At 50.1% G+C, this 21236-nt stretch overlaps 1 protein-coding gene across 1 annotated transcript in view; it reads right to left on the reverse strand.

The window, feature by feature from the left end:
* LOC147731162 (dynein axonemal heavy chain 11-like) overlaps positions 1-21236 on the reverse strand; it is a 962811-nt gene that overhangs the window by 590236 nt on the left and 351339 nt on the right. The window contains exon 8 of the mRNA XM_086954157.1: positions 17711-17848. Coding sequence (XP_086810283.1) covers positions 17711-17848 — 138 coding nt within the window. The remainder of the gene's footprint in view (positions 1-17710; positions 17849-21236) is intronic.

The following is a 21236-nucleotide window of genomic DNA, read 5'->3' on the forward strand; positions in this document are numbered from 1 at the left end:
CGTTTATCGGGATATGGGGCGAGCCGCTTCTTCACCTTCAGAGTCGCTGGGGGCGCAATAATCCCTAAGGGCCTGCACTAACGTTTCCCACTCCAACGCTGCCTCCTGCGCCTTCTCATTACGCTGCCTCCAAGCTAGCTGGTATCTCAGCGTGCCCTCCCCCGCCGCCCAATTCAAGAGCTCGCTGTGCCATCGGCTTCCTGTCGGACCAACTCGTGCCTTCCAGTTCCTGGTCACCTCTCGTTTAGCAAGGAGGAGCCCTAGGTCGATAAATTTGCTGGAAATTTTATTCTTGGGGGTATGAGGGAACCAGTGTAGGAGTCCCACCGCCGCGTCAAATGATAAGGACCTCCCCGTCACCTCCTCCAGGGTCTTCCCCACTTCTACCCAGTAGGATGACAATCCCGGGCAGGCCCATAGCATGTGGAGGAGGTCCGCCTCCTGGGCTAGGCACCTAGGGCAATCCGCCGAATTCGTGGCAAAATATCGCCTAATTTTCACCAGGGTCAGATATGCTCTATGGAGCACGTAATAGTGGACCAGCTGAAAGCGGGCGTGGCGTGTGCCCTTCCAGGCTCGCCGCATCAACTGGGACCAGGTCGTCTCCGGGATCTCCCTGCCAATGTCCTCCTCCCAGCGGTTTCTCAAAGTAGTGAGAGGAGCCAATCCCTCGTTGATCAGTCTGCCGTAAAGGCAAGTGACCGCCTTCACCGTGCCCGCAGACATCATCACGTATTGGCACACCGGAGATAAAGTGGGTTCCTCCTGCCCGCTTTTCCAGTGCGCCTGGATCGCTCGGACAATGGCCGAGTGCAGCAGAAAGTCGCCACGGGGGATCTCGAAGCGATCAATAAGCTCCTGAAAGGGCAAGAGCGCCCCGTCCTCATACAGATCCCCAACTAGCTGTAAGCCGGCGTCCTCCCAGGCCGCCAATCGTGACCAATCGCCGCCATGGGGGAGGGCCGTCAGCATCCCCAAAGGTATTTCGGGCGCATACGGTGTTCTCAGATGGCCTCGGGCGTGAGCCCGGTTCCAACACAGGCGAACGGTCCGCTCCTCCAGCGACAAGTCCCGTAGGGCCAAACGTTGTCGCAGCGCTATGAAGGAGAGAACATGCCTGGCCATACCCGTCCCCCTCCTGTCTTCTGGGCCCCGGAATTCCCGGGCGATCTCCTGGGTGAAGGTCTGGAGCTGCGCCGCCAAATAATACTTTTCAAAGTCCGGCACCGCAAGCCCACCCTCATCTTTCGGCCTCATCAGGGTCCTGAGGGCCACCCGTCGGCGGCCCGAGCCCCAGAGGAATCCGACTATCATAGATCTTAGTAGTCGAAACGTGGCCGGAGGGACCCAGATCGGCAGTGTCCGGAAGTAATATAACAGCCGGGGAAGCGCCACCATTTTAAGCAAAGCGATCCGCCCTGCCACCGAGAGCGGCAGCGTGGCCCAGAAGTCCATACAGCCTCGAAGTGCTCGAGTGCTGCGGGCAATGTTCCCATCCAGGAGGTCGGATGGGTCGTGATAGACGTATACCCCCAGGTACTTAAAGCAGTCGGGTTCCCATCTGATCTCCCTACTTAGAGTAGGGGCGGGGGCGCCCTTGCGCACCGGGAAAAGACAGGTCTTAGACCAATTCACCCGGAGGCCCGAGACCTCCCCAAACTCCGTGAGCGCCGTCGCCGCTCCATGTAGGGCGGCGAGCGGGTCCTCTAGGAAGAGCAACAGGTCGTCCGCATACAGCGAAACGTAGTGCGGGCCCGAAGGAGTCCACAGGCCCGTATAATGGGCTCCCGATCGAAGATGCAGCGCGAGTGGCTCCACCGCCAGCGCAAAGAGAAGTGGGGACAACGAACACCCCTGCCTCGTGCCTCGTTCCACCGGATATTGTGAGGAAATCAGTGGTCCCGCCCGAACCCTGGCCGATGCAGAAGCATAGAGAACCGTGGTCCATCTGATGAAGCCCTCACCGAGGCCGAATCTCCGTAGCACAGTGCAAAGGTAGTCCCATTCCAGGCTATCAAAAGCCTTCTCTAGGTCCACCGATAAGACAACCGGGGACGGGGCATCCACAAACGGTTCCCCTAGCAAGCGGAACAACCTGCGAATGTTCATAGTCGTGTTACGCCTAGGGATAAAACCAGCTTGGTCCTCATGCACCAGGGAGCTCATGTGCCCCAGCAGCCTCGAGGCCAAGATACTGCTCAGTATTTTATAGTCCACCGTCAGCATCGATAAGGGACGGTAAGACCCCGGGTCGGACGAGTCCCTTCCCGGCTTGAGGAGAGGAACCACCAACGCCTCACACATCGAGCTCGGGAGCCACCCGAGCCTCTTCGCCTCTCTGTAGACTACCAATAACCTAGGGGCTAGGAGGTCAGCATAAGCTGCATAAAACTCCACAGGCAGGCCGTCCAGGCCCGGGGTCTTATTCCTCGCCATCCGTTTAATGGCACTGCGGATCTCTCCCAATTCTATGTCGGACCCCAGGGCTTTCGCCACTTCTTGCTCTACTGTTCGGAGTTCCAGTGGCCGTAAATAATTATCGAGCAGGTCAGGGTCTCGGGCTGAGCGACTGCGGTACAAACGTTCGTAATAATGCCGGTAGCAGCTGAGAATCTCCGGCTGAGTGTACACCTCGGTTCCGTCTGCCTTACGCATACATGTCGTCAATGAGGACTGACGCGTAGGGTTGGCCAACCATGCCAGCAACGCGCTCGATCTATCCCCCTCCGCGATGGACCGGACCGTATAGGCCTTGTAGTCAAAACAGCGAAGCCGTTCGACCTCCGCCGCCACCGTCTCCCTCGCCTCCGCCGTGCGTACCTGTAATTCAGGGCGCCCGGGGCGGCGAATTTCCAGCTCGCGGAGTTTCCGGTCCGCTGCATCTAGGTCGGCGAGGATAACTCGCCTCATGCCTACCTTTTTAGAAATACAGTAACCCCTCACCACTACCTTAAAAGCGTCCCACTCTAACGCTCTCGTACTCGCGGTGCCGCCGTTGGACGCAACGTACTCTGAGACCTTATCACCTAGGTCCGCCCTGAAAACACTGTCCTCAAGAATCTCGGGCCGTAATTTCCAGGTGGGCACCGCCGGCGCCCCGGGGAACCAGCGAAGGTCCAGCAGGAGTGGGTTATGGTCTGAAATGGTTCTGGACAAATATTCAGACCGGACCGCTGCCGAAACCAGTTCGGGCGATCCAAGAAATCCGTCCAGTCTAACATGCAACTCATGGAGGCTCGAGAAGTAGGAATAGTCCCTAGATGTGGGGTGGTGCGCCCTCCAGATATCCGTTAGACCCCAGTGGGTCTGCCAGTCCTTACGACCCTTAGCCATGCGACGAACCGGAGAATCGGGAAGGGGTGGATGCGAGCGGTCAGTGTCTACGTCTACTACTGAGTTGAAATCTCCCCCGAGCAGAAGGGGCCCGGAGAAGAAGTGGGCCAACGAGCCCGATAACCTGGAAAGGAAGGCAGTCTGGTCTATATTAGGAGCGTACACACAGCAAACGTTCAAGTCCCTCCCTCCCAAAGTGCCCGAGATAGCCACGTAGCGCCCCTCTGGATCTATCACTGTTTTCGTGACCTGGAAGGGGACCCCAGCTCTAACCCATATCAGCGCCCCTCTGGCATACGCGGAGTACGATGTGCAAAAGACCTGCCCCCTCCATCTACGCTGTAGCGCCGCCCCTTCCGCCTTGTTCAGATGAGTTTCCAGCAGCAGCGCCATTTGCACTCCCCTACGCACTAAATAAGCGTGGACTTTGTGGCGCCTGGACATAGTATGAAGCCCCCGCACGTTCCAAGTAACACATTTCAAGTTAGCAACATCAGCCATTGTCCCATATCGTTCTCGCAAAGTCTCCCCATCTGGGTCCCAACACAGAAAGGACATCAATCACCCCAGCACTGATGGCGGCCATTTTCCCCAACCAAAACCGAACTACCCAAGAATGAACTAGACCCCCATCCACCCTCCCCAGAACAGGACCCAAAGAGCACCATCTAGATCCCATCCAAACCATACCCTCCAACAACCCAATAACCCCTACTAATCCTGCGGTCGCCACCGTAGGAAGGCCTTAAGGGCCAGGTGCGAGCCGGGCGGAGGCAGTGGGCCCTCGACGCTCAGGCTACCAGGACTATAGCAAGCCCAAAACAGTGCCGAAAACCCTCGGGGCAAAAACAGGGCACCCCACCCTCCCTGCCCCAGTTGTCAGCATCAATTGACGGCATCCGCCACCCCCCTGCCGGGCCCCCTCCCAAAATGAGGTAGCTCACCCCGTTACCCCTGTCCATCCAGAAGGTCTTCCACCAATTTCGGTGTGATCACCGGTGTATGGGCGCTATCAGTCACCGAGTCCTCGGAGTCCGTTGGTGCCCCCTCGTCACCCGGGTCTGCTTCCTCCTCAATGGCATCGTCCCGTGAGCCAGATAACGCAGATAACACCTCCAGCACTCCCCTCCGCTCCGTCGACGTCTCTGCAGTTGAGGGCCCCCCCGAGCGGCCACGGCGATTCTGAATACTCCTGGATCGCCGTCTCTGTTCCGGCTCCTCCGCCTGCTGGGATGAGGAGCCGAAGCCATCTTTCCCCGCTCTATTAAGCTCGAGCCAGGCACAGACATCCTCCGGGGTGTCAAAGAATTGAGTTTTGTCATCGACAATGATGCGGAGCCTTGCAGGATAGAGGAGCGAGTACTGGATGCCCTCGCTCCTGAGCTCGCGCTTGACCGCCAGGAAGGAGAACCGCCTGCGTTGAGTTTCGTAGGTGTAATCCGGGAAGATGTTCACCTGACTGTTCGCCACTTTGAATGGACCATTATGTCTGGCGGCATTGAGGATTAAGTCTCTGTCCCGAAAGTGCAATAACCGCGCCACCACTGGTCTCGGGGCACGTCCCTGCTGCGGTGGCCTCACCGGGACTCTATGGGACCGCTCCAAGGTGTAGAAGGAGGATAGCCCCTCCGGGGCCACCGTGTCACGGAGCCAGGCCTCCAAGTATGCCACCATGTCGCCATCCTCGATCTTTTCCGGAAGGCCCACCACACGGATGTTGTTCCTCCTGTTGCGGCCTTCCGCATCCTCCGCTCTCTGCTCCAGGGTCGCAATCCGGGATAAGGCATCCTTCATAGTCGCAGCCAAGGTTCGCTGCGCCGGCTCCAAGGTTTTCACCGAGCTCTCCACTTCCTTGACCCGGTCCGAAAGTTTGCCGTGGTCCGCTCTAAGGAGACCTAGGCTCGTCGCTACCTGGGCAATGTCCTGCTGGAGGGCCGATCGCGTGGTCGCTATCGCCTCTAAGACGCGGTCAAATTGCTGTTGCATCGATGCACCACCAGAACTCTCTGGGTCCCCACGTTCCTCTTTGTCCTGGGTCTCCGAGTCTGAGGCGGCTGGGGTAGTCCCCTTGGCTCCTCTAGGTTTCCCCATGTCGCCGGGGGCACTCCGTGCTGGTCCAGGAGCAGGCGTCTCCGAGTGTAGGCTCCGGCTACGACTCTCCCGGTTACTGGACCTCAAATCGAGTACCGGAGATCTCCTTCTCCAGGGCCTGTTGGACCTTCTTCGCCTCGGCTCGCGCCACCACCACGTCGTCCGAGGGCACCAATGAGGAGGCGGAGACAACCGCCGCCAGGTCGGGCAGGTCCGCACAGCCGCTAAAGTCCCGGGGTGAGGGTCACCAACTCCACCGGACGATTTGTGGCGCCAGAGGGTCGCGCCTCCCATGGAAGTGGATTGGCCAGGAAAATTTAGCTAGGTGCCGTGTCGTGAGTGGGGCCACCGCCGGGAACACCAGACGTCCGCATGCGGGATCCACTATAGCGTGGGCATCCGCCCAGTCACCCAACCAAGTGCATTCTCGTTGTAAAAAGTCCGATCTGACCGATATCCAGAACACAGATCACTGGGGGATGGCAAAGCCAGGGGCGAGCCGCCGCCGGTGACGCTCCTCCAGTTCAATGGATCCGGCCAGGGGGACAATGAAGTCCGGGCGCCATGTTGGGTCGCACTCCGCAACTCCGCAAACTTCGGTTTTACGCCGGATCAGCACTCGTTCAGGCCGCGCCAAGGGCCCTGGCAGGTCTCCGTCGGTCCGTTCAGCAGAATGCGGGGTCTGGGGTGCCCCGCAGCCTCCGATTTACAGGATAATCACGGGCTCAGTCCCGGAGCCGAGCTCTCAGGCGACCATCGCCATCGGCGCCCAAGCCACGCCCCTCTCCTCTCTTCCCTTGGTTTTCCCACTTCTTTTCTCTATCCTATTCCTTCTTGCTCCTCTTCATACTTTATTTTCCCTTTATATATTCTTTCTTATTATATAAAATGACAAAACAATCTTTTCATTACTTAAGTTTTTCTTTTCAGTTGCAATACTTGATGCATGTGTCTCTTCTCGAATGCTATTTGTTTTGTTATTGCTATTTGAATCTTTAATAAAAAATCATTTAACAAAGAGAAAAAGGTTTACGAAATGTAGTGAGAATTTTATAAAATTCTTTATTTACCCTTTAGCATTTGGCATTCTGTCTGAATTGTGCTTTTTTAGTTTTTTTGATTGTTAACATGTATACTCTGTTAAGTTTGTGTAAGTGAAGTTTGTCTTCATTACTATTTGTTTGGAGCCAGGTCCGCTGTAGCTTTGACATTTGTTGTTTTATCTTTATCAGTTCTGAATTCCTCCAAGGTGCTTGTTTTCTTTTGTCCTGTTTTGGGTTTATTTAGAGGTATTTGGTTATCAAAGGATTCTTGGAGCCACTTATAATGTTTTTGAATGGAATTTATTGCGTCCAGATCTGTGTTGAAGTTTAATTGTGTTTCTAAGTATTCAAAATTGTGTTAGTTCCATGTTTGATAAGTGGTTGCATGTATGGTGGCTTTAGGCTTGATGATTTGTGGTGTTATGTGTTGGAAAGCTACCAGATGGTAATCTGACCATGTGACTAAAGTAATCCTTTGAAAGGTAACTAGTTCTGGATTAGCACAATTGACATCTAGGATGCGTCCAGCGATGTGTGTGGGTTTGTGGATGATCTGATGTAGGTTCAGCATGTCTAGGTCAGTGATGATAGCTCTTGGATGCAGCATATTGGGTTTATCAAACCATATGTATACGTCACCAAGGATGCCTAGGCTGGAGTGTAGTGTCATAAGGTTTGAAATTGAGTCTAGAAACATGTCTGAGAATGTTGCATTGCTAGGTGGGGGTCTACAAAGAAGGAGGGCCTCACAACCTTGTACGGATAGGACATCAGCTTTTGTGAGATTTATTGTTTCCTTGAATTCAGCTAGTCAACCTCCTATTTGCCTATGCGATTTTTGTGTGACAGTTTGATAGTCTGGTGGACCGGCTCCATACAACACTGAAGCCATGTCATCTCCTAATCATGATTCATTTATGAAGGGTAAGTCAGATTGTCTGTCAGTGAGTAGGCAGTAGATATTGTGCTTGTTTTTAGAGAGTTGAAGTTGAAGTTAAAGTTGAAGTTGAAGGTATTTGTAGAGCGCTCTACTACCAAGCGGTTTCTTGGCGCTGTAGAGGGAAGGGGTGTTAAGAGAGGGTAGGTGTTAAGAAGAGTAGGCAGAAGAAAAGAGTTGGGTTTTCAAAGCTGCCCGAAAGTCAAGGTAAGAGGGGGTGGATCTGATGGCTAAGGGGAGGGAACTCCACAAGAGTGGAGCGAGTGTCGAAAACCTGGATCCACCCGATTTCTTTTTGTGGAAGCGGGGGACCTGGAGGAGGGGCAGGGTGGAGGAATGGTGGATTCTGGTTGGAGTATAAGCAGTGATTTTGGATCTGATAAATGCAGGGGCAGTGCCGGCAAGGGACATGAAAGTCAGGCAGCCTATCTTGAAAAGTGAACGTTCCCTGATGGGAAGCCAGTGGAGGGTTTTAAGCTTGGGAGTGGTGTGACTGGATTTAGGGAGCCTATAAATGAGGCATGCTGCTTGATTCTGGATGAGCTGTAGGGGTCGGCGCTCATAGGCAGGAATGCCTATATAGAGGGCATTGCCGTAATCTAGGCGAGATAGAATAATTGCCAGAGTGATGATTTTAAGGGCTTCGGCTGAGAAGTAGCATGAGACTTTGCGGATGGTTCTCAGGGAAAGAAAGCAAGAGGAGACCACCGAGCTGATTTGAGGTCGCAGAGAGAGATCTTGGCTGACTTTGATGCCCAAGGTTTTCACAGAAGCAGAGGGAGACGGGGGAGAACCAAAGATGGGGGGACAGAAAGCTGAGGACCAAGGATTAGAAGGGCCACCGATCAGGACAAGCTCCGTTTTATCGGGGTTTAGTTTTTGTTGGTTGAGATTCATCCAGTTATAAATGAAGGTAAGAGTGGAGTGAACCGTGGAGATAGAAACAGAAGAGGGGGTGAGATTGAAAATAAGTTGGAGGTCATCGGCGTAGTTGAACGCCGTGACCTCCATGTAATGTAAAGCAACAATGAGCGGGTATATGTAGCGGTTAAACAAGAGGGGGGAAAGTGAGGAGCTCTGGGGGACTCCACAGGTAACCGAGCGCAGAGGGGCCATGAAGCCCTCAAGGCGAACAGCCTGAGAGCGGTCTGCCAGGAAGGAGGTGAGCCAGGCCAGAGCCGATCCTCGAATGCCGGTGCCCCTGACATGATCGAGAAGGATGGAGTGGTCGACCGTGTCAAAGGGATATATGATGTTACAACGCGGACTTTTGCTCCGCATACTGTTACAAAGCGGTTTTTACAACGCGGATACTGTAACAACGCATGTATTTACAACGCATTTTTTTACAACGCAGGTACCTTTACAACGCATACCATTACAACGTAAGTATAGGTAAGTATATGTTAATATTAATAATATAATAGTAACTTAATTTTAAAAATATAATTTAATGTAATGTTAAATAATTTAATTTCCGTTTATTATTTTAAATTTAAATTAATATTACTTTATTTTTACCATGTACCCCTGTACCCCAGAAACTGAAAACTGACCCTAAACCCCAAAAATAAATTAAAGTAATTTTATGAAATATAATTTAAATTAATTATTGTAAATTAATAAAAAATATAACATTATTTTTACCCTGTACCCCTGTACCCCAAAAACTCAAAACTGACCCTCAACCCCCAAAAAAATGCAATGTAATTTAATGTAATTTATTTACTATTAAATAATTTAATTTAAAATAAAATTTAATTTATTTTTACCCTGTACCCCAAAAACTGAAAACTGACCCTGAACCCTAAAAATACCCCTTTACCCAAAAACTAAAAACTGACCCTGAACCCTAAAAATACCCCTTTACCCAAAAACTGAAAACTGACCCTGAACCCTAAAAATACCCCTTTACCCAAAAACTAAAAACTGACCATGAACCCTAAAAATACCCCTTTACCCAAAAACTGAAAACTGACCCTGAACCCTAAAAATACCCCTTTACCCAAAAACTAAAAACTGACCCTGAACCCTAAAAATACCCCTTTACCCAAAAACTAAAAACTGACCCTGAACCCTAAAAATACCCCTTTACCCAAAAACTGAAAACTGACCCTGAGCCCTAAAAATACCCCTTTACCCAAAAACTAAAAACTGACCCTGAACCCTAAAAATACCCCTTTACCCAAAAACTAAAAACTGACCCTGAACCCTAAAAATACCCCTTTACCCAAAAACTAAAAACTGACCCTGAACCCTAAAAATACCCCTTTACCCAAAAACTAAAAACTGACCCTGAACCCTAAAAATACCCCGTTACCCAAAAACTGAAAACTGACCCTGAACCCTAAAAATACCCCTTTACCCAAAAACTGAAAACTGACCCTGAACCCTAAAAATACCCCTTTACCCAAAAACTGAAAACTGACCCTGAACCCTAAAAATACCCCTTTACCCAAAAACTGAAAACTGACCCTGAACCCTAAAAATACCCCTTTACCCAAAAATCCTAAACTGACCCTAACCCCTAAAAATACCCCTTTACCCCAAACATATAACATTTAAAAAATAACTATATACTTACCAATACTTACGTTGTAATGGTATGCGTTGTAAAGGTACCTGCGTTGTAAAAAAATGCGTTGTAAAAACATGAGTTGTAACAGTATCCGCGTTGTAATGGATGCGTTGTAACAGTAGTGCGTTGTAAAAAATGCGTTGTAACAGGTGCACACCGTGTCAAAGGCAGCGGAGAGATCGAGGAGGACTAGGGCCTGAGGGGAGTTGGTGTCAGCACTACGTCTGAGCTCATCGACCACCGAGAGAATGACAGATTCCGTCGAGTGAGCCGGCCTGAAGCCGGCCTGGTGGTAAGCTAGAAGGTGATGAGTCTCAATGTAGTTAGAAAGTGAGGAGGTGCTGTGGCTCTCCAAGATTTTACCTAGGAGTGGAAGGAGTGAGATGGGCCTAAAGTTGGATAGGATGGTGGGGTCCGCACCAAGTTTCTTTATGATAGGAACAACCGTAGCAGATTTGAACGCGTCAGGTACGGTACCTAGGGAGATAGAGGCATTAAGCAGAGTCAGAGGGGGGGCCGGACAGTGGGAAAAGATTTCCCTAAGGATGTGAGCAGGGCAGGCATCGGCAGGGGAGCCAGTTTTGACCTTTCCCAACAGGAAACAGAAGGTCTCTTCTGAGATTGCGGGAAACTGGTCTAAGGAGGAGGCAAGTGGGGGTAAGGAAGGGCAGAAGAAGGAGGGAGGTGCCAGGGGGATGTTCTGCTTTATAGTAGTGATTTTTTCAATAAAGAAGTCATTGAGGTTGTTGCAGAGGAATTGGGAGGGGATGGGTCTGGGTGCAACTCTGTCGGAGGCGGCAAGCTCATTCACAATTGTGAAGATCTTCTTGGGTTTATTGACCGCCTGATGGATTTTCTGAGAGAGGTGTTCGAACTTGGTAGTAATTATAGCGTTTTTGTAGGCCCGAAGGAGAGTCAGGTAATGAGTCTTGAGATCTGGACCGTAGCTGCGACGCCAATGGCGCTCCGCCTACCGATGTGCCAGCTTTTGGGCTTTCAGGGTGTCGGAGAACCAACAATTGGCGTCATGGGGATGGCGCATTCTCACTCGTCTGAGAGGTGCGACTAATTTGCAGGCCTCTAAGAGCCAGTTATCAATGGTAGTTACCTGCCTGTTAGGGGGCATTCCTGGCAGGGTGGGAGCGGAAGAGGCTAGGGAATGGCCTAAGGCGGTTAGATCTACCTTGTTCCAGTTGCGGGCAAAGATATTTTTGGGGAGAGGAGGAGTATTAATCTTCCCCAGGGGGGTGGAAAAGGTAATCAGAGAGTGGTCGGACCAAACACAAGGGGATATCGCGGGCGGCAAGATCGAGAGATTAATGGACCAGACTTGGTCAAGAATGTGACTGTGAATGTGGGTGGGAGAGAAGATGTGAGGTGTAAAGTTCAGGCAATGGAGGGAGTCGGAGAAATCTTTGGACATGGTATCTTCACGTGGATCTCCCGGCCAAAAATTGAAGTCACCCAAAAGGAGAACAGCAGCGTTGTTAATCACAAGGGTAGCCAATAGATCCTGTATGGCTGGAACGAAATGGGGCATAGGTTGAGGGGTGGCGATAAAGAAGCAAAAGAGTGAGTGGAATCGCAAGATTAGTGGAGCGTACAATCAGAAGGTCGACGGAAGGAATGGATTGGTGGGCAATGGGCTGGAATTGAAAGTTAGATTGCACTATCATTGCCACACCACCGCCGGTCTTCCCCTCCGGGCGGTCAGCGCAGAGGATGTAGTAGGGCTCCGGAAGGGAAGTGAGGATGTCAGGTAAGGAAGCAGCGTTATACCAGGTTTCCGTGAGAAGTAAAATCTCAGGTTTAGTGGTCTCGAGAAGGTCAAAGAGCTCTAATTGATGCTTGACCGCAGACCGGGTATTGAGGAGGGAAACTAAATCCGTGGAGGGGAGGCCTTCCACGTGCTGGGAGCGTGAGAGTGAAGGGGCTGAACGTAATAACACCACACGGGGGTCAGGGTATGGATATGAGCAGTTGGGAGCTGCTAGTTGAGCAATATCAAGGGAGTGGATCCGGTCCATGGTGAGAGGGCTGATAGGCCAGTCACCGTGGCAGGCCAAGAGTTGGTTGAGCGAGTATGTGATGGGCTGAGCAGGGTGGATGGCCCTGGGGCCCGGCCTGGCGCGGACGGGCGCAGACGGGCTTGCCTTTGGCGCGCCTTCTGCGCGCATACGGCACGCCCTCTGCATGCGGCCGCTGCATGGCCGGGGCAAGCACATCGTTAAGGGGAACAGAGGGAGGCGTGGCCGAGCGGCAGTGGGTGTGGCCTGGGGCGAGGGCTTCCCTGGTAATGGCGGCAATCCAGCGGCAGCGTTAAAATTGGCTGCGCGGAGCAACGGTGAGTGTCCCAAGGCGAGGGTAGTCACAGGTGAAGTTAAAAACAAAACAAACAAGTACATTTTTAAAATAACAGTACTCCCGGCTTCCGACTCAGGAGTCAATTCCCTTCTAAGACGCGCTGAAGGTCGGGCGCGATTTATATAGTGGGGAGGAGCGTGGCCGAGCGGCAGTGGGCGTGGCCTGGGACGAGGGCTTCCCTGGTAATGGCTGAAATCCCGCGGTAGCATTAAAATCGTCTGCGCGGAGCAAAGGTGAGTGTCCCAAGGCGAGGGTAGTCACAGGTGAAGTTAAAAACAAAACACACAAGTACATTTTTAAAATAACAGTACTCCCGGCTTCCGCCTCATGAGTCAATTCCCTTCTAAGACGCGCTGAAGGTCGGGCGCGATTTATATAGTGGGGAGGGGCGTGGCGGAGCGGCAGTGGGCGTGGCCTGGGGCGAGGGCTTCCCTGGTAATGGCAGCAATCCCGCGGCAGCGTTAAAATCGGATGCGCGTAGCAAAGGTGAGTGTCCCAAGGCGAGGGTAGTCACAGGTAAAGTTAAAAACAAAACACACAAGTAAATTTTTTAAATAACAGTACTCCCGGCTTCCGCCTCAGGAGTCAATTCCCTTGTAAGACGCGCTGAAGGTCGGGTGCGATTTATATAGTGGGAAGGGGCGTGGCCGAGCGGCAGTGGGCGTGGCCTAGTGCGAGGGCTTCCCTGGTAATGGCGGCAATCCCGCGGCAGCATTAAAATCGGCTGCGCGGAGCAAAGGTGAGTGTCCCAAGGCGAGGGTAGTCACAGGTGAAGTTAAAAACAAAACACACAAGTAAATTTTAAAAATAACAGTACTCCCGGCTTCCGCCTCAGGAGTCAGTTCCCTTCTAAGAGGCGCTGAAGGTCGGGGGAGATTTATATAGTGGGGAGGGGCGTGGCCGAGCGGCAGTGGGCGTGGCCTGGGGCAAGGGCTTCCCTGGTAATGGCGGCAATCCCGCGGCAGCGTTAAAATCGGCTGCGCGGAGCAAAGGTGAGTGTCCCAAGGCGAGGGTAGTCACAGGTGAAGTTAAAAACAAAACACACAAGTACATTTTTAAAATAACAGTACTCCCGGCTTCTACCTCAGGAGTCAATTCCCTTCTAAGACGCGCTGAAGGTCGGGCGTGATTTATATAGTGGAGAGGGGCGTGGCCGTGCGGCAGTAGGCGTGGCCTGGGACGAGGGCTTCCCTAGTAATGGCGGCAATCCCGCGGCAGCGTTAAAATCGGATGCGCGTAGCAAAGGTGAGTGTCCCAAGGCGAGGGTAGTCACAGGTAAAGTTAAAAACAAAACACACAAGTAAATTTTTTAAATAACAGTACTCCCGGCTTCCGCCTCAGGAGTCAATTCCCTTGTAAGACGCGCTGAAGGTCGGGTGCGATTTATATAGTGGGAAGGGGCGTGGCCGAGCGGCAGTGGGCGTGGCCTAGTGCGAGGGCTTCCCTGGTAATGGCGGCAATCCCGCGGCAGCATTAAAATCGGCTGCGCGGAGCAAAGGTGAGTGTCCCAAGGCGAGGGTAGTCACAGGTGAAGTTAAAAACAAAACACACAAGTAAATTTTAAAAATAACAGTACTCCCGGCTTCCGCCTCAGGAGTCAGTTCCCTTCTAAGAGGCGCTGAAGGTCGGGGGAGATTTATATAGTGGGGAGGGGCGTGGCCGAGCGGCAGTGGGCGTGGCCTGGGGCAAGGGCTTCCCTGGTAATGGCGGCAATCCCGCGGCAGCGTTAAAATCGGCTGCGCGGAGCAAAGGTGAGTGTCCCAAGGCGAGGGTAGTCACAGGTGAAGTTAAAAACAAAACACACAAGTACATTTTTAAAATAACAGTACTCCCGGCTTCTACCTCAGGAGTCAATTCCCTTCTAAGACGCGCTGAAGGTCGGGCGTGATTAATATAGTGGAGAGGGGCGTGGCCGTGCGGCAGTAGGCGTGGCCTGGGACGAGGGCTTCCCTGGTAATGGCGGCAATCCCGCGGCAGCGTTAAAATCGGCTGCGAGGAGCAAAGGTGAGTGTCCCAAGGCGAGGGTAGTCACAGGTGAAGTTAAAAACAAAACACACAAGTAAATTTTTAAAATAACAGTACTCCCGGCTTCCGCCTCAGGAGTCAGTTCCCTTCTAAGACGCGCTGAAGGTCGGGCGCGATTTATATAGTGGGGAGGGGCGTGGCCGAGCGGCAGTGGGCGTGGCCTGGGGCAAGGGCTTCCCTGGTAATTGCGGCAATTCCGCGGCAGCGGTAAAATCGGCTGCGCAGAGCAAAGGTGAGTGTCCCAAGGCGAGGGTAGTCACAGGTGAAGTTAAAAACAAAACACACAAGTAAATTTTTAAAATAACAGTACTCCCGGCTTCCGCCTCAGGAGTCAGTTCCCTTCTAAGACGCGCTGAAGGTCGGGCGCGATTTATATAGTGGGAAAGGGCGTGGCCGAGCGGCAGTGGGCGTGGCCTGGGGCAAGGGCTTCCCTGGTAATGGCGGCAATTCCGCGGCAGCGGTAAAATCGGCTGCGCGGAGCAAAGGTGAGTGTCCCAAGGCGAGGGTAGTCACAGGTGAAGTTAAAAACAAAACACACAAGTAAATTTTTTAAATAACAGTACTCCCGGCTTCCGCCTCAGGAGTCAATTCCCTTGTAAGACGCGCTGAAGGTCGGGTGCGATTTATATAGTGGGAAGGGGCGTGGCCGAGCGGCAGTGGGCGTGGCCTAGTGCGAGGGCTTCCCTGGTAATGGCGGCAATCCCGCGGCAGCATTAAAATCGGCTGCGCGGAGCAAAGGTGAGTGTCCCAAGGCGAGGGTAGTCACAGGTGAAGTTAAAAACAAAACACACAAGTAAATTTTAAAAATAACAGTACTCCCGGCTTCCGCCTCAGGAGTCAGTTCCCTTCTAAGAGGCGCTGAAGGTCGGGGGAGATTTATATAGTGGGGAGGGGCGTGGCCGAGCGGCAGTGGGCGTGGCCTGGGGCAAGGGCTTCCCTGGTAATGGCGGCAATCCCGCGGCAGCGTTAAAATCGGCTGCGCGGAGCAAAGGTGAGTGTCCCAAGGCGAGGGTAGTCACAGGTGAAGTTAAAAACAAAACACACAAGTACATTTTTAAAATAACAGTACTCCCGGCTTCTACCTCAGGAGTCAATTCCCTTCTAAGACGCGCTGAAGGTCGGGCGTGATTTATATAGTGGAGAGGGGCGTGGCCGTGCGGCAGTAGGCGTGGCCTGGGAAGAGGGCTTCCCTAGTAATGGCGGCAATCCCGCGGCAGCGTTAAAATCGGATGCGCGTAGCAAAGGTGAGTGTCCCAAGGCGAGGGTAGTCACAGGTAAAGTTAAAAACAAAACACACAAGTAAATTTTTTAAATAACAGTACTCCCGGCTTCCGCCTCAGGAGTCAATTCCCTTGTAAGACGCGCTGAAGGTCGGGTGCGATTTATATAGTGGGAAGGGGCGTGGCCGAGCGGCAGTGGGCGTGGCCTAGTGCGAGGGCTTCCCTGGTAATGGCGGCAATCCCGCGGCAGCATTAAAATCGGCTGCGCGGAGCAAAGGTGAGTGTCCCAAGGCGAGGGTAGTCACAGGTGAAGTTAAAAACAAAACACACAAGTAAATTTTAAAAATAACAGTACTCCCGGCTTCCGCCTCAGGAGTCAGTTCCCTTCTAAGAGGCGCTGAAGGTCGGGGGAGATTTATATAGTGGGGAGGGGCGTGGCCGAGCGGCAGTGGGCGTGGCCTGGGGCAAGGGCTTCCCTGGTAATGGCGGCAATCCCGCGGCAGCGTTAAAATCGGCTGCGCGGAGCAAAGGTGAGTGTCCCAAGGCGAGGGTAGTCACAGGTGAAGTTAAAAACAAAACACACAAGTACATTTTTAAAATAACAGTACTCCCGGCTTCTACCTCAGGAGTCAATTCCCTTCTAAGACGCGCTGAAGGTCGGGCGTGATTAATATAGTGGAGAGGGGCGTGGCCGTGCGGCAGTAGGCGTGGCCTGGGACGAGGGCTTCCCTGGTAATGGCGGCAATCCCGCGGCAGCGTTAAAATCGGCTGCGAGGAGCAAAGGTGAGTGTCCCAAGGCGAGGGTAGTCACAGGTGAAGTTAAAAACAAAACACACAAGTAAATTTTTAAAATAACAGTACTCCCGGCTTCCGCCTCAGGAGTCAGTTCCCTTCTAAGACGCGCTGAAGGTCGGGCGCGATTTATATAGTGGGGAGGGGCGTGGCCGAGCGGCAGTGGGCGTGGCCTGGGGCAAGGGCTTCCCTGGTAATTGCGGCAATTCCGCGGCAGCGGTAAAATCGGCTGCGCAGAGCAAAGGTGAGTGTCCCAAGGCGAGGGTAGTCACAGGTGAAGTTAAAAACAAAACACACAAGTAAATTTTTAAAATAACAGTACTCCCGGCTTCCGCCTCAGGAGTCAGTTCCCTTCTAAGACGCGCTGAAGGTCGGGCGCGATTTATATAGTGGGAAAGGGCGTGGCCGAGCGGCAGTGGGCGTGGCCTGGGGCAAGGGCTTCCCTGGTAATGGCGGCAATTCCGCGGCAGCGGTAAAATCGGCTGCGCGGAGCAAAGGTGAGTGTCCCAAGGCGAGGGTAGTCACAGGTGAAGTTAAAAACAAAACACACAAGTACATTTTTTAAATAACAGTACTCCCGACTTCCGCCTCAGGAGTCAGGAGAGTGATCAAGCATTTACTAGTAGGCAGTCTAGAGATTGTGTTTTGGTGGTGGTGTTACTTTGTTTGCTAGTGGAGTGAGTAGTACTCTTTGAACTTGTAGCATGTTTATTATTTCTGTTGGTACGAACTGTATGAAGGTAGCCATCATGTTGTTTTACTATATCGTAATCCTCATCCAGCAGGTTAAAAAGGCATTTTGTTGTATCTGTGTGATGGAGATGGGTTTGAGAGTGAGTTGGTGAGCTGTGTTGTTTTTGTACAGTAGCCTTGTATGGGTTATGTATCTTTCATTCTGAATTAAACCTATCCAGTTTCTCATACATTTTTATACTTAGGATGTGCCAAGCCATGAAAAAGAGATTCCTGCAAGAGAACATGTTGGAGGGGTATTACAGAATTGTGCTGAAACAATTTACAGACAAAGCTTCTTTGGGCAATCATCTTGTACAGATTTAAAATTGTAGTGAGTATGTTTATGTTGTGTCTATTGTCAGCTTTTGTGGTAAACTAGAAGTACGGTCATTTTAATTACGTTAGACCTATATGGAATAGTTATTAGAAAAAATGACAGATTTTAATTATGCAGAGGAGTAAGCATGATTATCTTAGAGGAACCAACAAAGTCTAAACAAGTGTATAGAATGTCTTCACCTTTTCTAGGAACAAATGAACAATGTTCGCCATAATATTGGTCACTGGTGGAAGGTTCAGAATGCACACTAACCTTTTCTTTTTGGCTATGAAATATTTTCTTGCAGCAGTCAATTTCCTTTTCAAACATTGACAGCAGAACTGCATAATTTGGGTAAAATAGCGAGTTGATGATCGGCCTTTCCAAAAGGGAACCAAATATTTGTAAAACCTGCAAAAATATTTAAGTTGGTAATTATTAACACGTGAAGTAAAAACAGAAAAGAAATAAACAACATGCAGCAAAATCTCACAAAACACAAAATCATACTAGCACCACGGCCATTTGTCCTTAAAGCATTCTGCTAAGCCACCCTTAAGGACATCTACAAGCCAACAAGGGTGGGCTGATTTGCTTTGACTTAGAAGCGAGAACGTGGCACCGCACATGCTTCATGTGTAAGGGATAAATATCACCTGGGCTGGGCTGTGACGGTGATGGGAAATGGAATCTGTGCAGAGAAGGGTTCTATGGCGAGGTCTCACAACTCTCTCCTACCTTGTTTCAAAACAATACTTTGAATTCTAATGTGCTTTGTAGGTTTACTTTTGGGAAATAGCAAAGTTAAAATAAATGGAGGAGATAGTCAGTGTCAATGAATATATGAGTAGCAAGAAACTTCAAAGGACATCTATACGAAAAATATTTGACCGTGTGTACTTGATGTTTGTTTGCAGCATCTATCAGAATAGAAATTGTAAGCAGTGTTAGAAATGCAATCAAATGATTCTGCACACCAACAGTTTGGAGGTGCGAGGCAAGAGTAAAAATGGGCAAATACATGGAGGGAGGAGGATCAGAGTCCAAGCTCTTAACCTTTGAGTTATTTCTTTACAAACTCGGACCCTCAAAACTGGCAACATCGTACCAATGAGTTGAAGCTTTCATTGCAGAGATTTGTGTCGAACCGCCTGGTCAAAAGCTACAATCCACTGAGTAATGTGCCAGCTATTTTCAGCTACATGCTACCTGCAACAGTTGAATATTGGCAGGTTTGAACCCAATCTTTGGTTAGTCTAACGTTGATAAAATGGGTTTTGTTTCGTCCGGTACGAATACTCACTTATTTTGTCAGTGTAATGACATTACAAATAAGAAATGTTTTGGTTTAATGACAGACAAATATACTTGATATTTCTATTGAGCACGCATAGAACTATGTCTAATAATAGATACAGAGATTGAGAAATCGAAAAATACACTCAAATCTAAGTGTGTTTTGGAAACTTGTGAAAAGACGCACTGAGTGTATCTTTGTTTCCCCTGTTAAAGAAGATGAACCTGGTGGGCAGGTGTGAGGGTCCAGCTGGGCCCATTTGACCTGCAACTGCTCCAAACCAGGACAGAAATAATTAGTGACTGTTCAAGAGGTGAACATTGTGCAGTTAATGCACACTGGAAGAAAGAGCCCTCCTATTCCCATGGAACTGCAGCTCTGCATAGAGAAGCACATGCTATGCACGCTGGCACCGCGACATGCATCCCGGTGCCAGCACAATGCACCAGGAGACATTCTGGAAGGCTCGCTTGGCCCAGTCCAGAATAGCTGCCGAAAGGATAATTCAGCTGATTACCACATACTACCAGCAATAATCTTGAAGTGAGCTAATCTAATGTACGCGGGGCTTTCGAAAACTGCCATATAAAAAGCACTCAGCATGAACTTAAAGTCTATCCAGTGTTATTCATGAATATTACTGCCTCGTACTAGTCAGTCACCTGTCACTAATCAGTCAGTCCAAGGAAACCATCTGAACTCCACAGTTGCAGGCCATGTCGGAATTATTGGTGACAGCAGAAAGAGATATGTTAGGCTCCTTCTGATGACATTGTCCGCTCCACTGCTACCATAGAAGGGACAGCATTCAGTCTGGCCTCGATTACAGCCAATATCTAAGCAGTCTAGGGAATTTAGATGAAGCATTTCAAATGCATCAGAAACAAATACATCATCTGTTGGGAATTTACATATCATCTTTGTGTCAAGAACAGACCATAAGTGTTGAAGAATACAAAATGGGATGAAGACAGATTTTTTTATGCTCACCGATGACCAGGCAGGGTGAGGTTTTTCTCTACCATATGATTTTATGTAGTCTGTCTGCAATCTCCACAGGTGTGCCACAGTCAGACTCTATGAAAAAACGATGGACATCAGGCAGGGGCATGGCTTCTACTGGTTCAGCAGGTGTAGCGGCACTGGGTGCCAGGGAATTGATGGGCCTACTCAACCCTAATTATTGCTGCATTGTACAATTCAAATAGCAGCTGGGCAGCCGATTCCCTTCCTTGCACCCTGGCTACACCACAGCCACACTGTAAGATCAAATGCTGACTTTGAATTGACACTGTTCTGTCTCACCATAATCACTCATAGGTGCTGGAAGAAGTGGTGCAAGGGTTGCTGTAGAACCCTCCAAAATGCAGAGTTCAAAAGCTGAAATAGCAATAAAGATGCGATTAAACGTTTTTAATCCTGCCACATTTGCTGTGCTTCAAAGACAGAGTTTAAATGGCAGGCTATATCTTCTGACACATTGCTGCTTATTCTTTTGAAATGGAGATTGATGTTTACTTCTTGCACAGTGAACTATGTAAATATCTTGCTGGGGTAGAAGGTTTGTAAAAGGAAAAGCTGTATAATATCATGTTTTTAGTAACACATAACAAAATGTAAATACCTGTAAATGAACTGTACGAATATTTCAGAATATATCTGCAGTTAGGACAGCACAAATGATGCACTTTTTGTAAATCTCAAATGTGATAGAAACAAAGTTCTTAAAAGGATCAAAATAAATCAAGACTCTATACATGGTGATGCTCAAATGATAAATATTCACTGAAACCTGATTCTACACATGTATCAATCATAGGTGCGCTGTATACGAGACAAAGTACCCACTGCTGTACATTATGAGGGTATTGCAAGTCACCAAGTTCCGTGGCATTTTCCTTTATAAGGTCATAGAACCCCAAGGTGACTTTCAATATCCTTATCAAGTACAGCAGGGGGTACTTTATTTCCTATAATACATGGCAGCTGTCTAATTTTTTAGAAAACAACAATTTACTAAACCCCTCACTTACTGGGTTTCAAACCAAGATTAAAACTGGTTCTACATTGCTGGCTGTATTGGATGGCATCAGGTTAGTAGTTGATAAGGGCAAGGCTGCTACTGTGATCCTACTTGACCTTTCCACGGCTTTTGACAGTGTCTCTCATAGCATGCTTATCAACAAACGTTATGATATGGGCATACATTCAACAGCTGTTTAATGGTTTGACTCTTTCTTAAAGGCGGGATCGTATACAGTTCAGCTTTTCACCTTTAGATCCCATTCCCACAAATATATATGCAGAGTTCCACTAGGCTCCTCATAAGGTCCTACCCTTATTAACATTTATGTGGCTCCATTAGCAAAGGTTGTAAGGAAATGGGGTTTAGATGTCTGCACTTATACCAATGACATCAAACTGATAATATCGCTGAGCGGGAAACTAGAAGAAACTAGAGGTAAGTTACATGAGTGCCTAACCGAAGTAGCAGGATGGATG

This window comes from Lissotriton vulgaris, chromosome 2_1 (genome assembly GCF_964263255.1).
Source record: "Lissotriton vulgaris chromosome 2_1, aLisVul1.2, whole genome shotgun sequence".
Classification (NCBI taxonomy): domain Eukaryota; kingdom Metazoa; phylum Chordata; class Amphibia; order Caudata; family Salamandridae; genus Lissotriton; species Lissotriton vulgaris.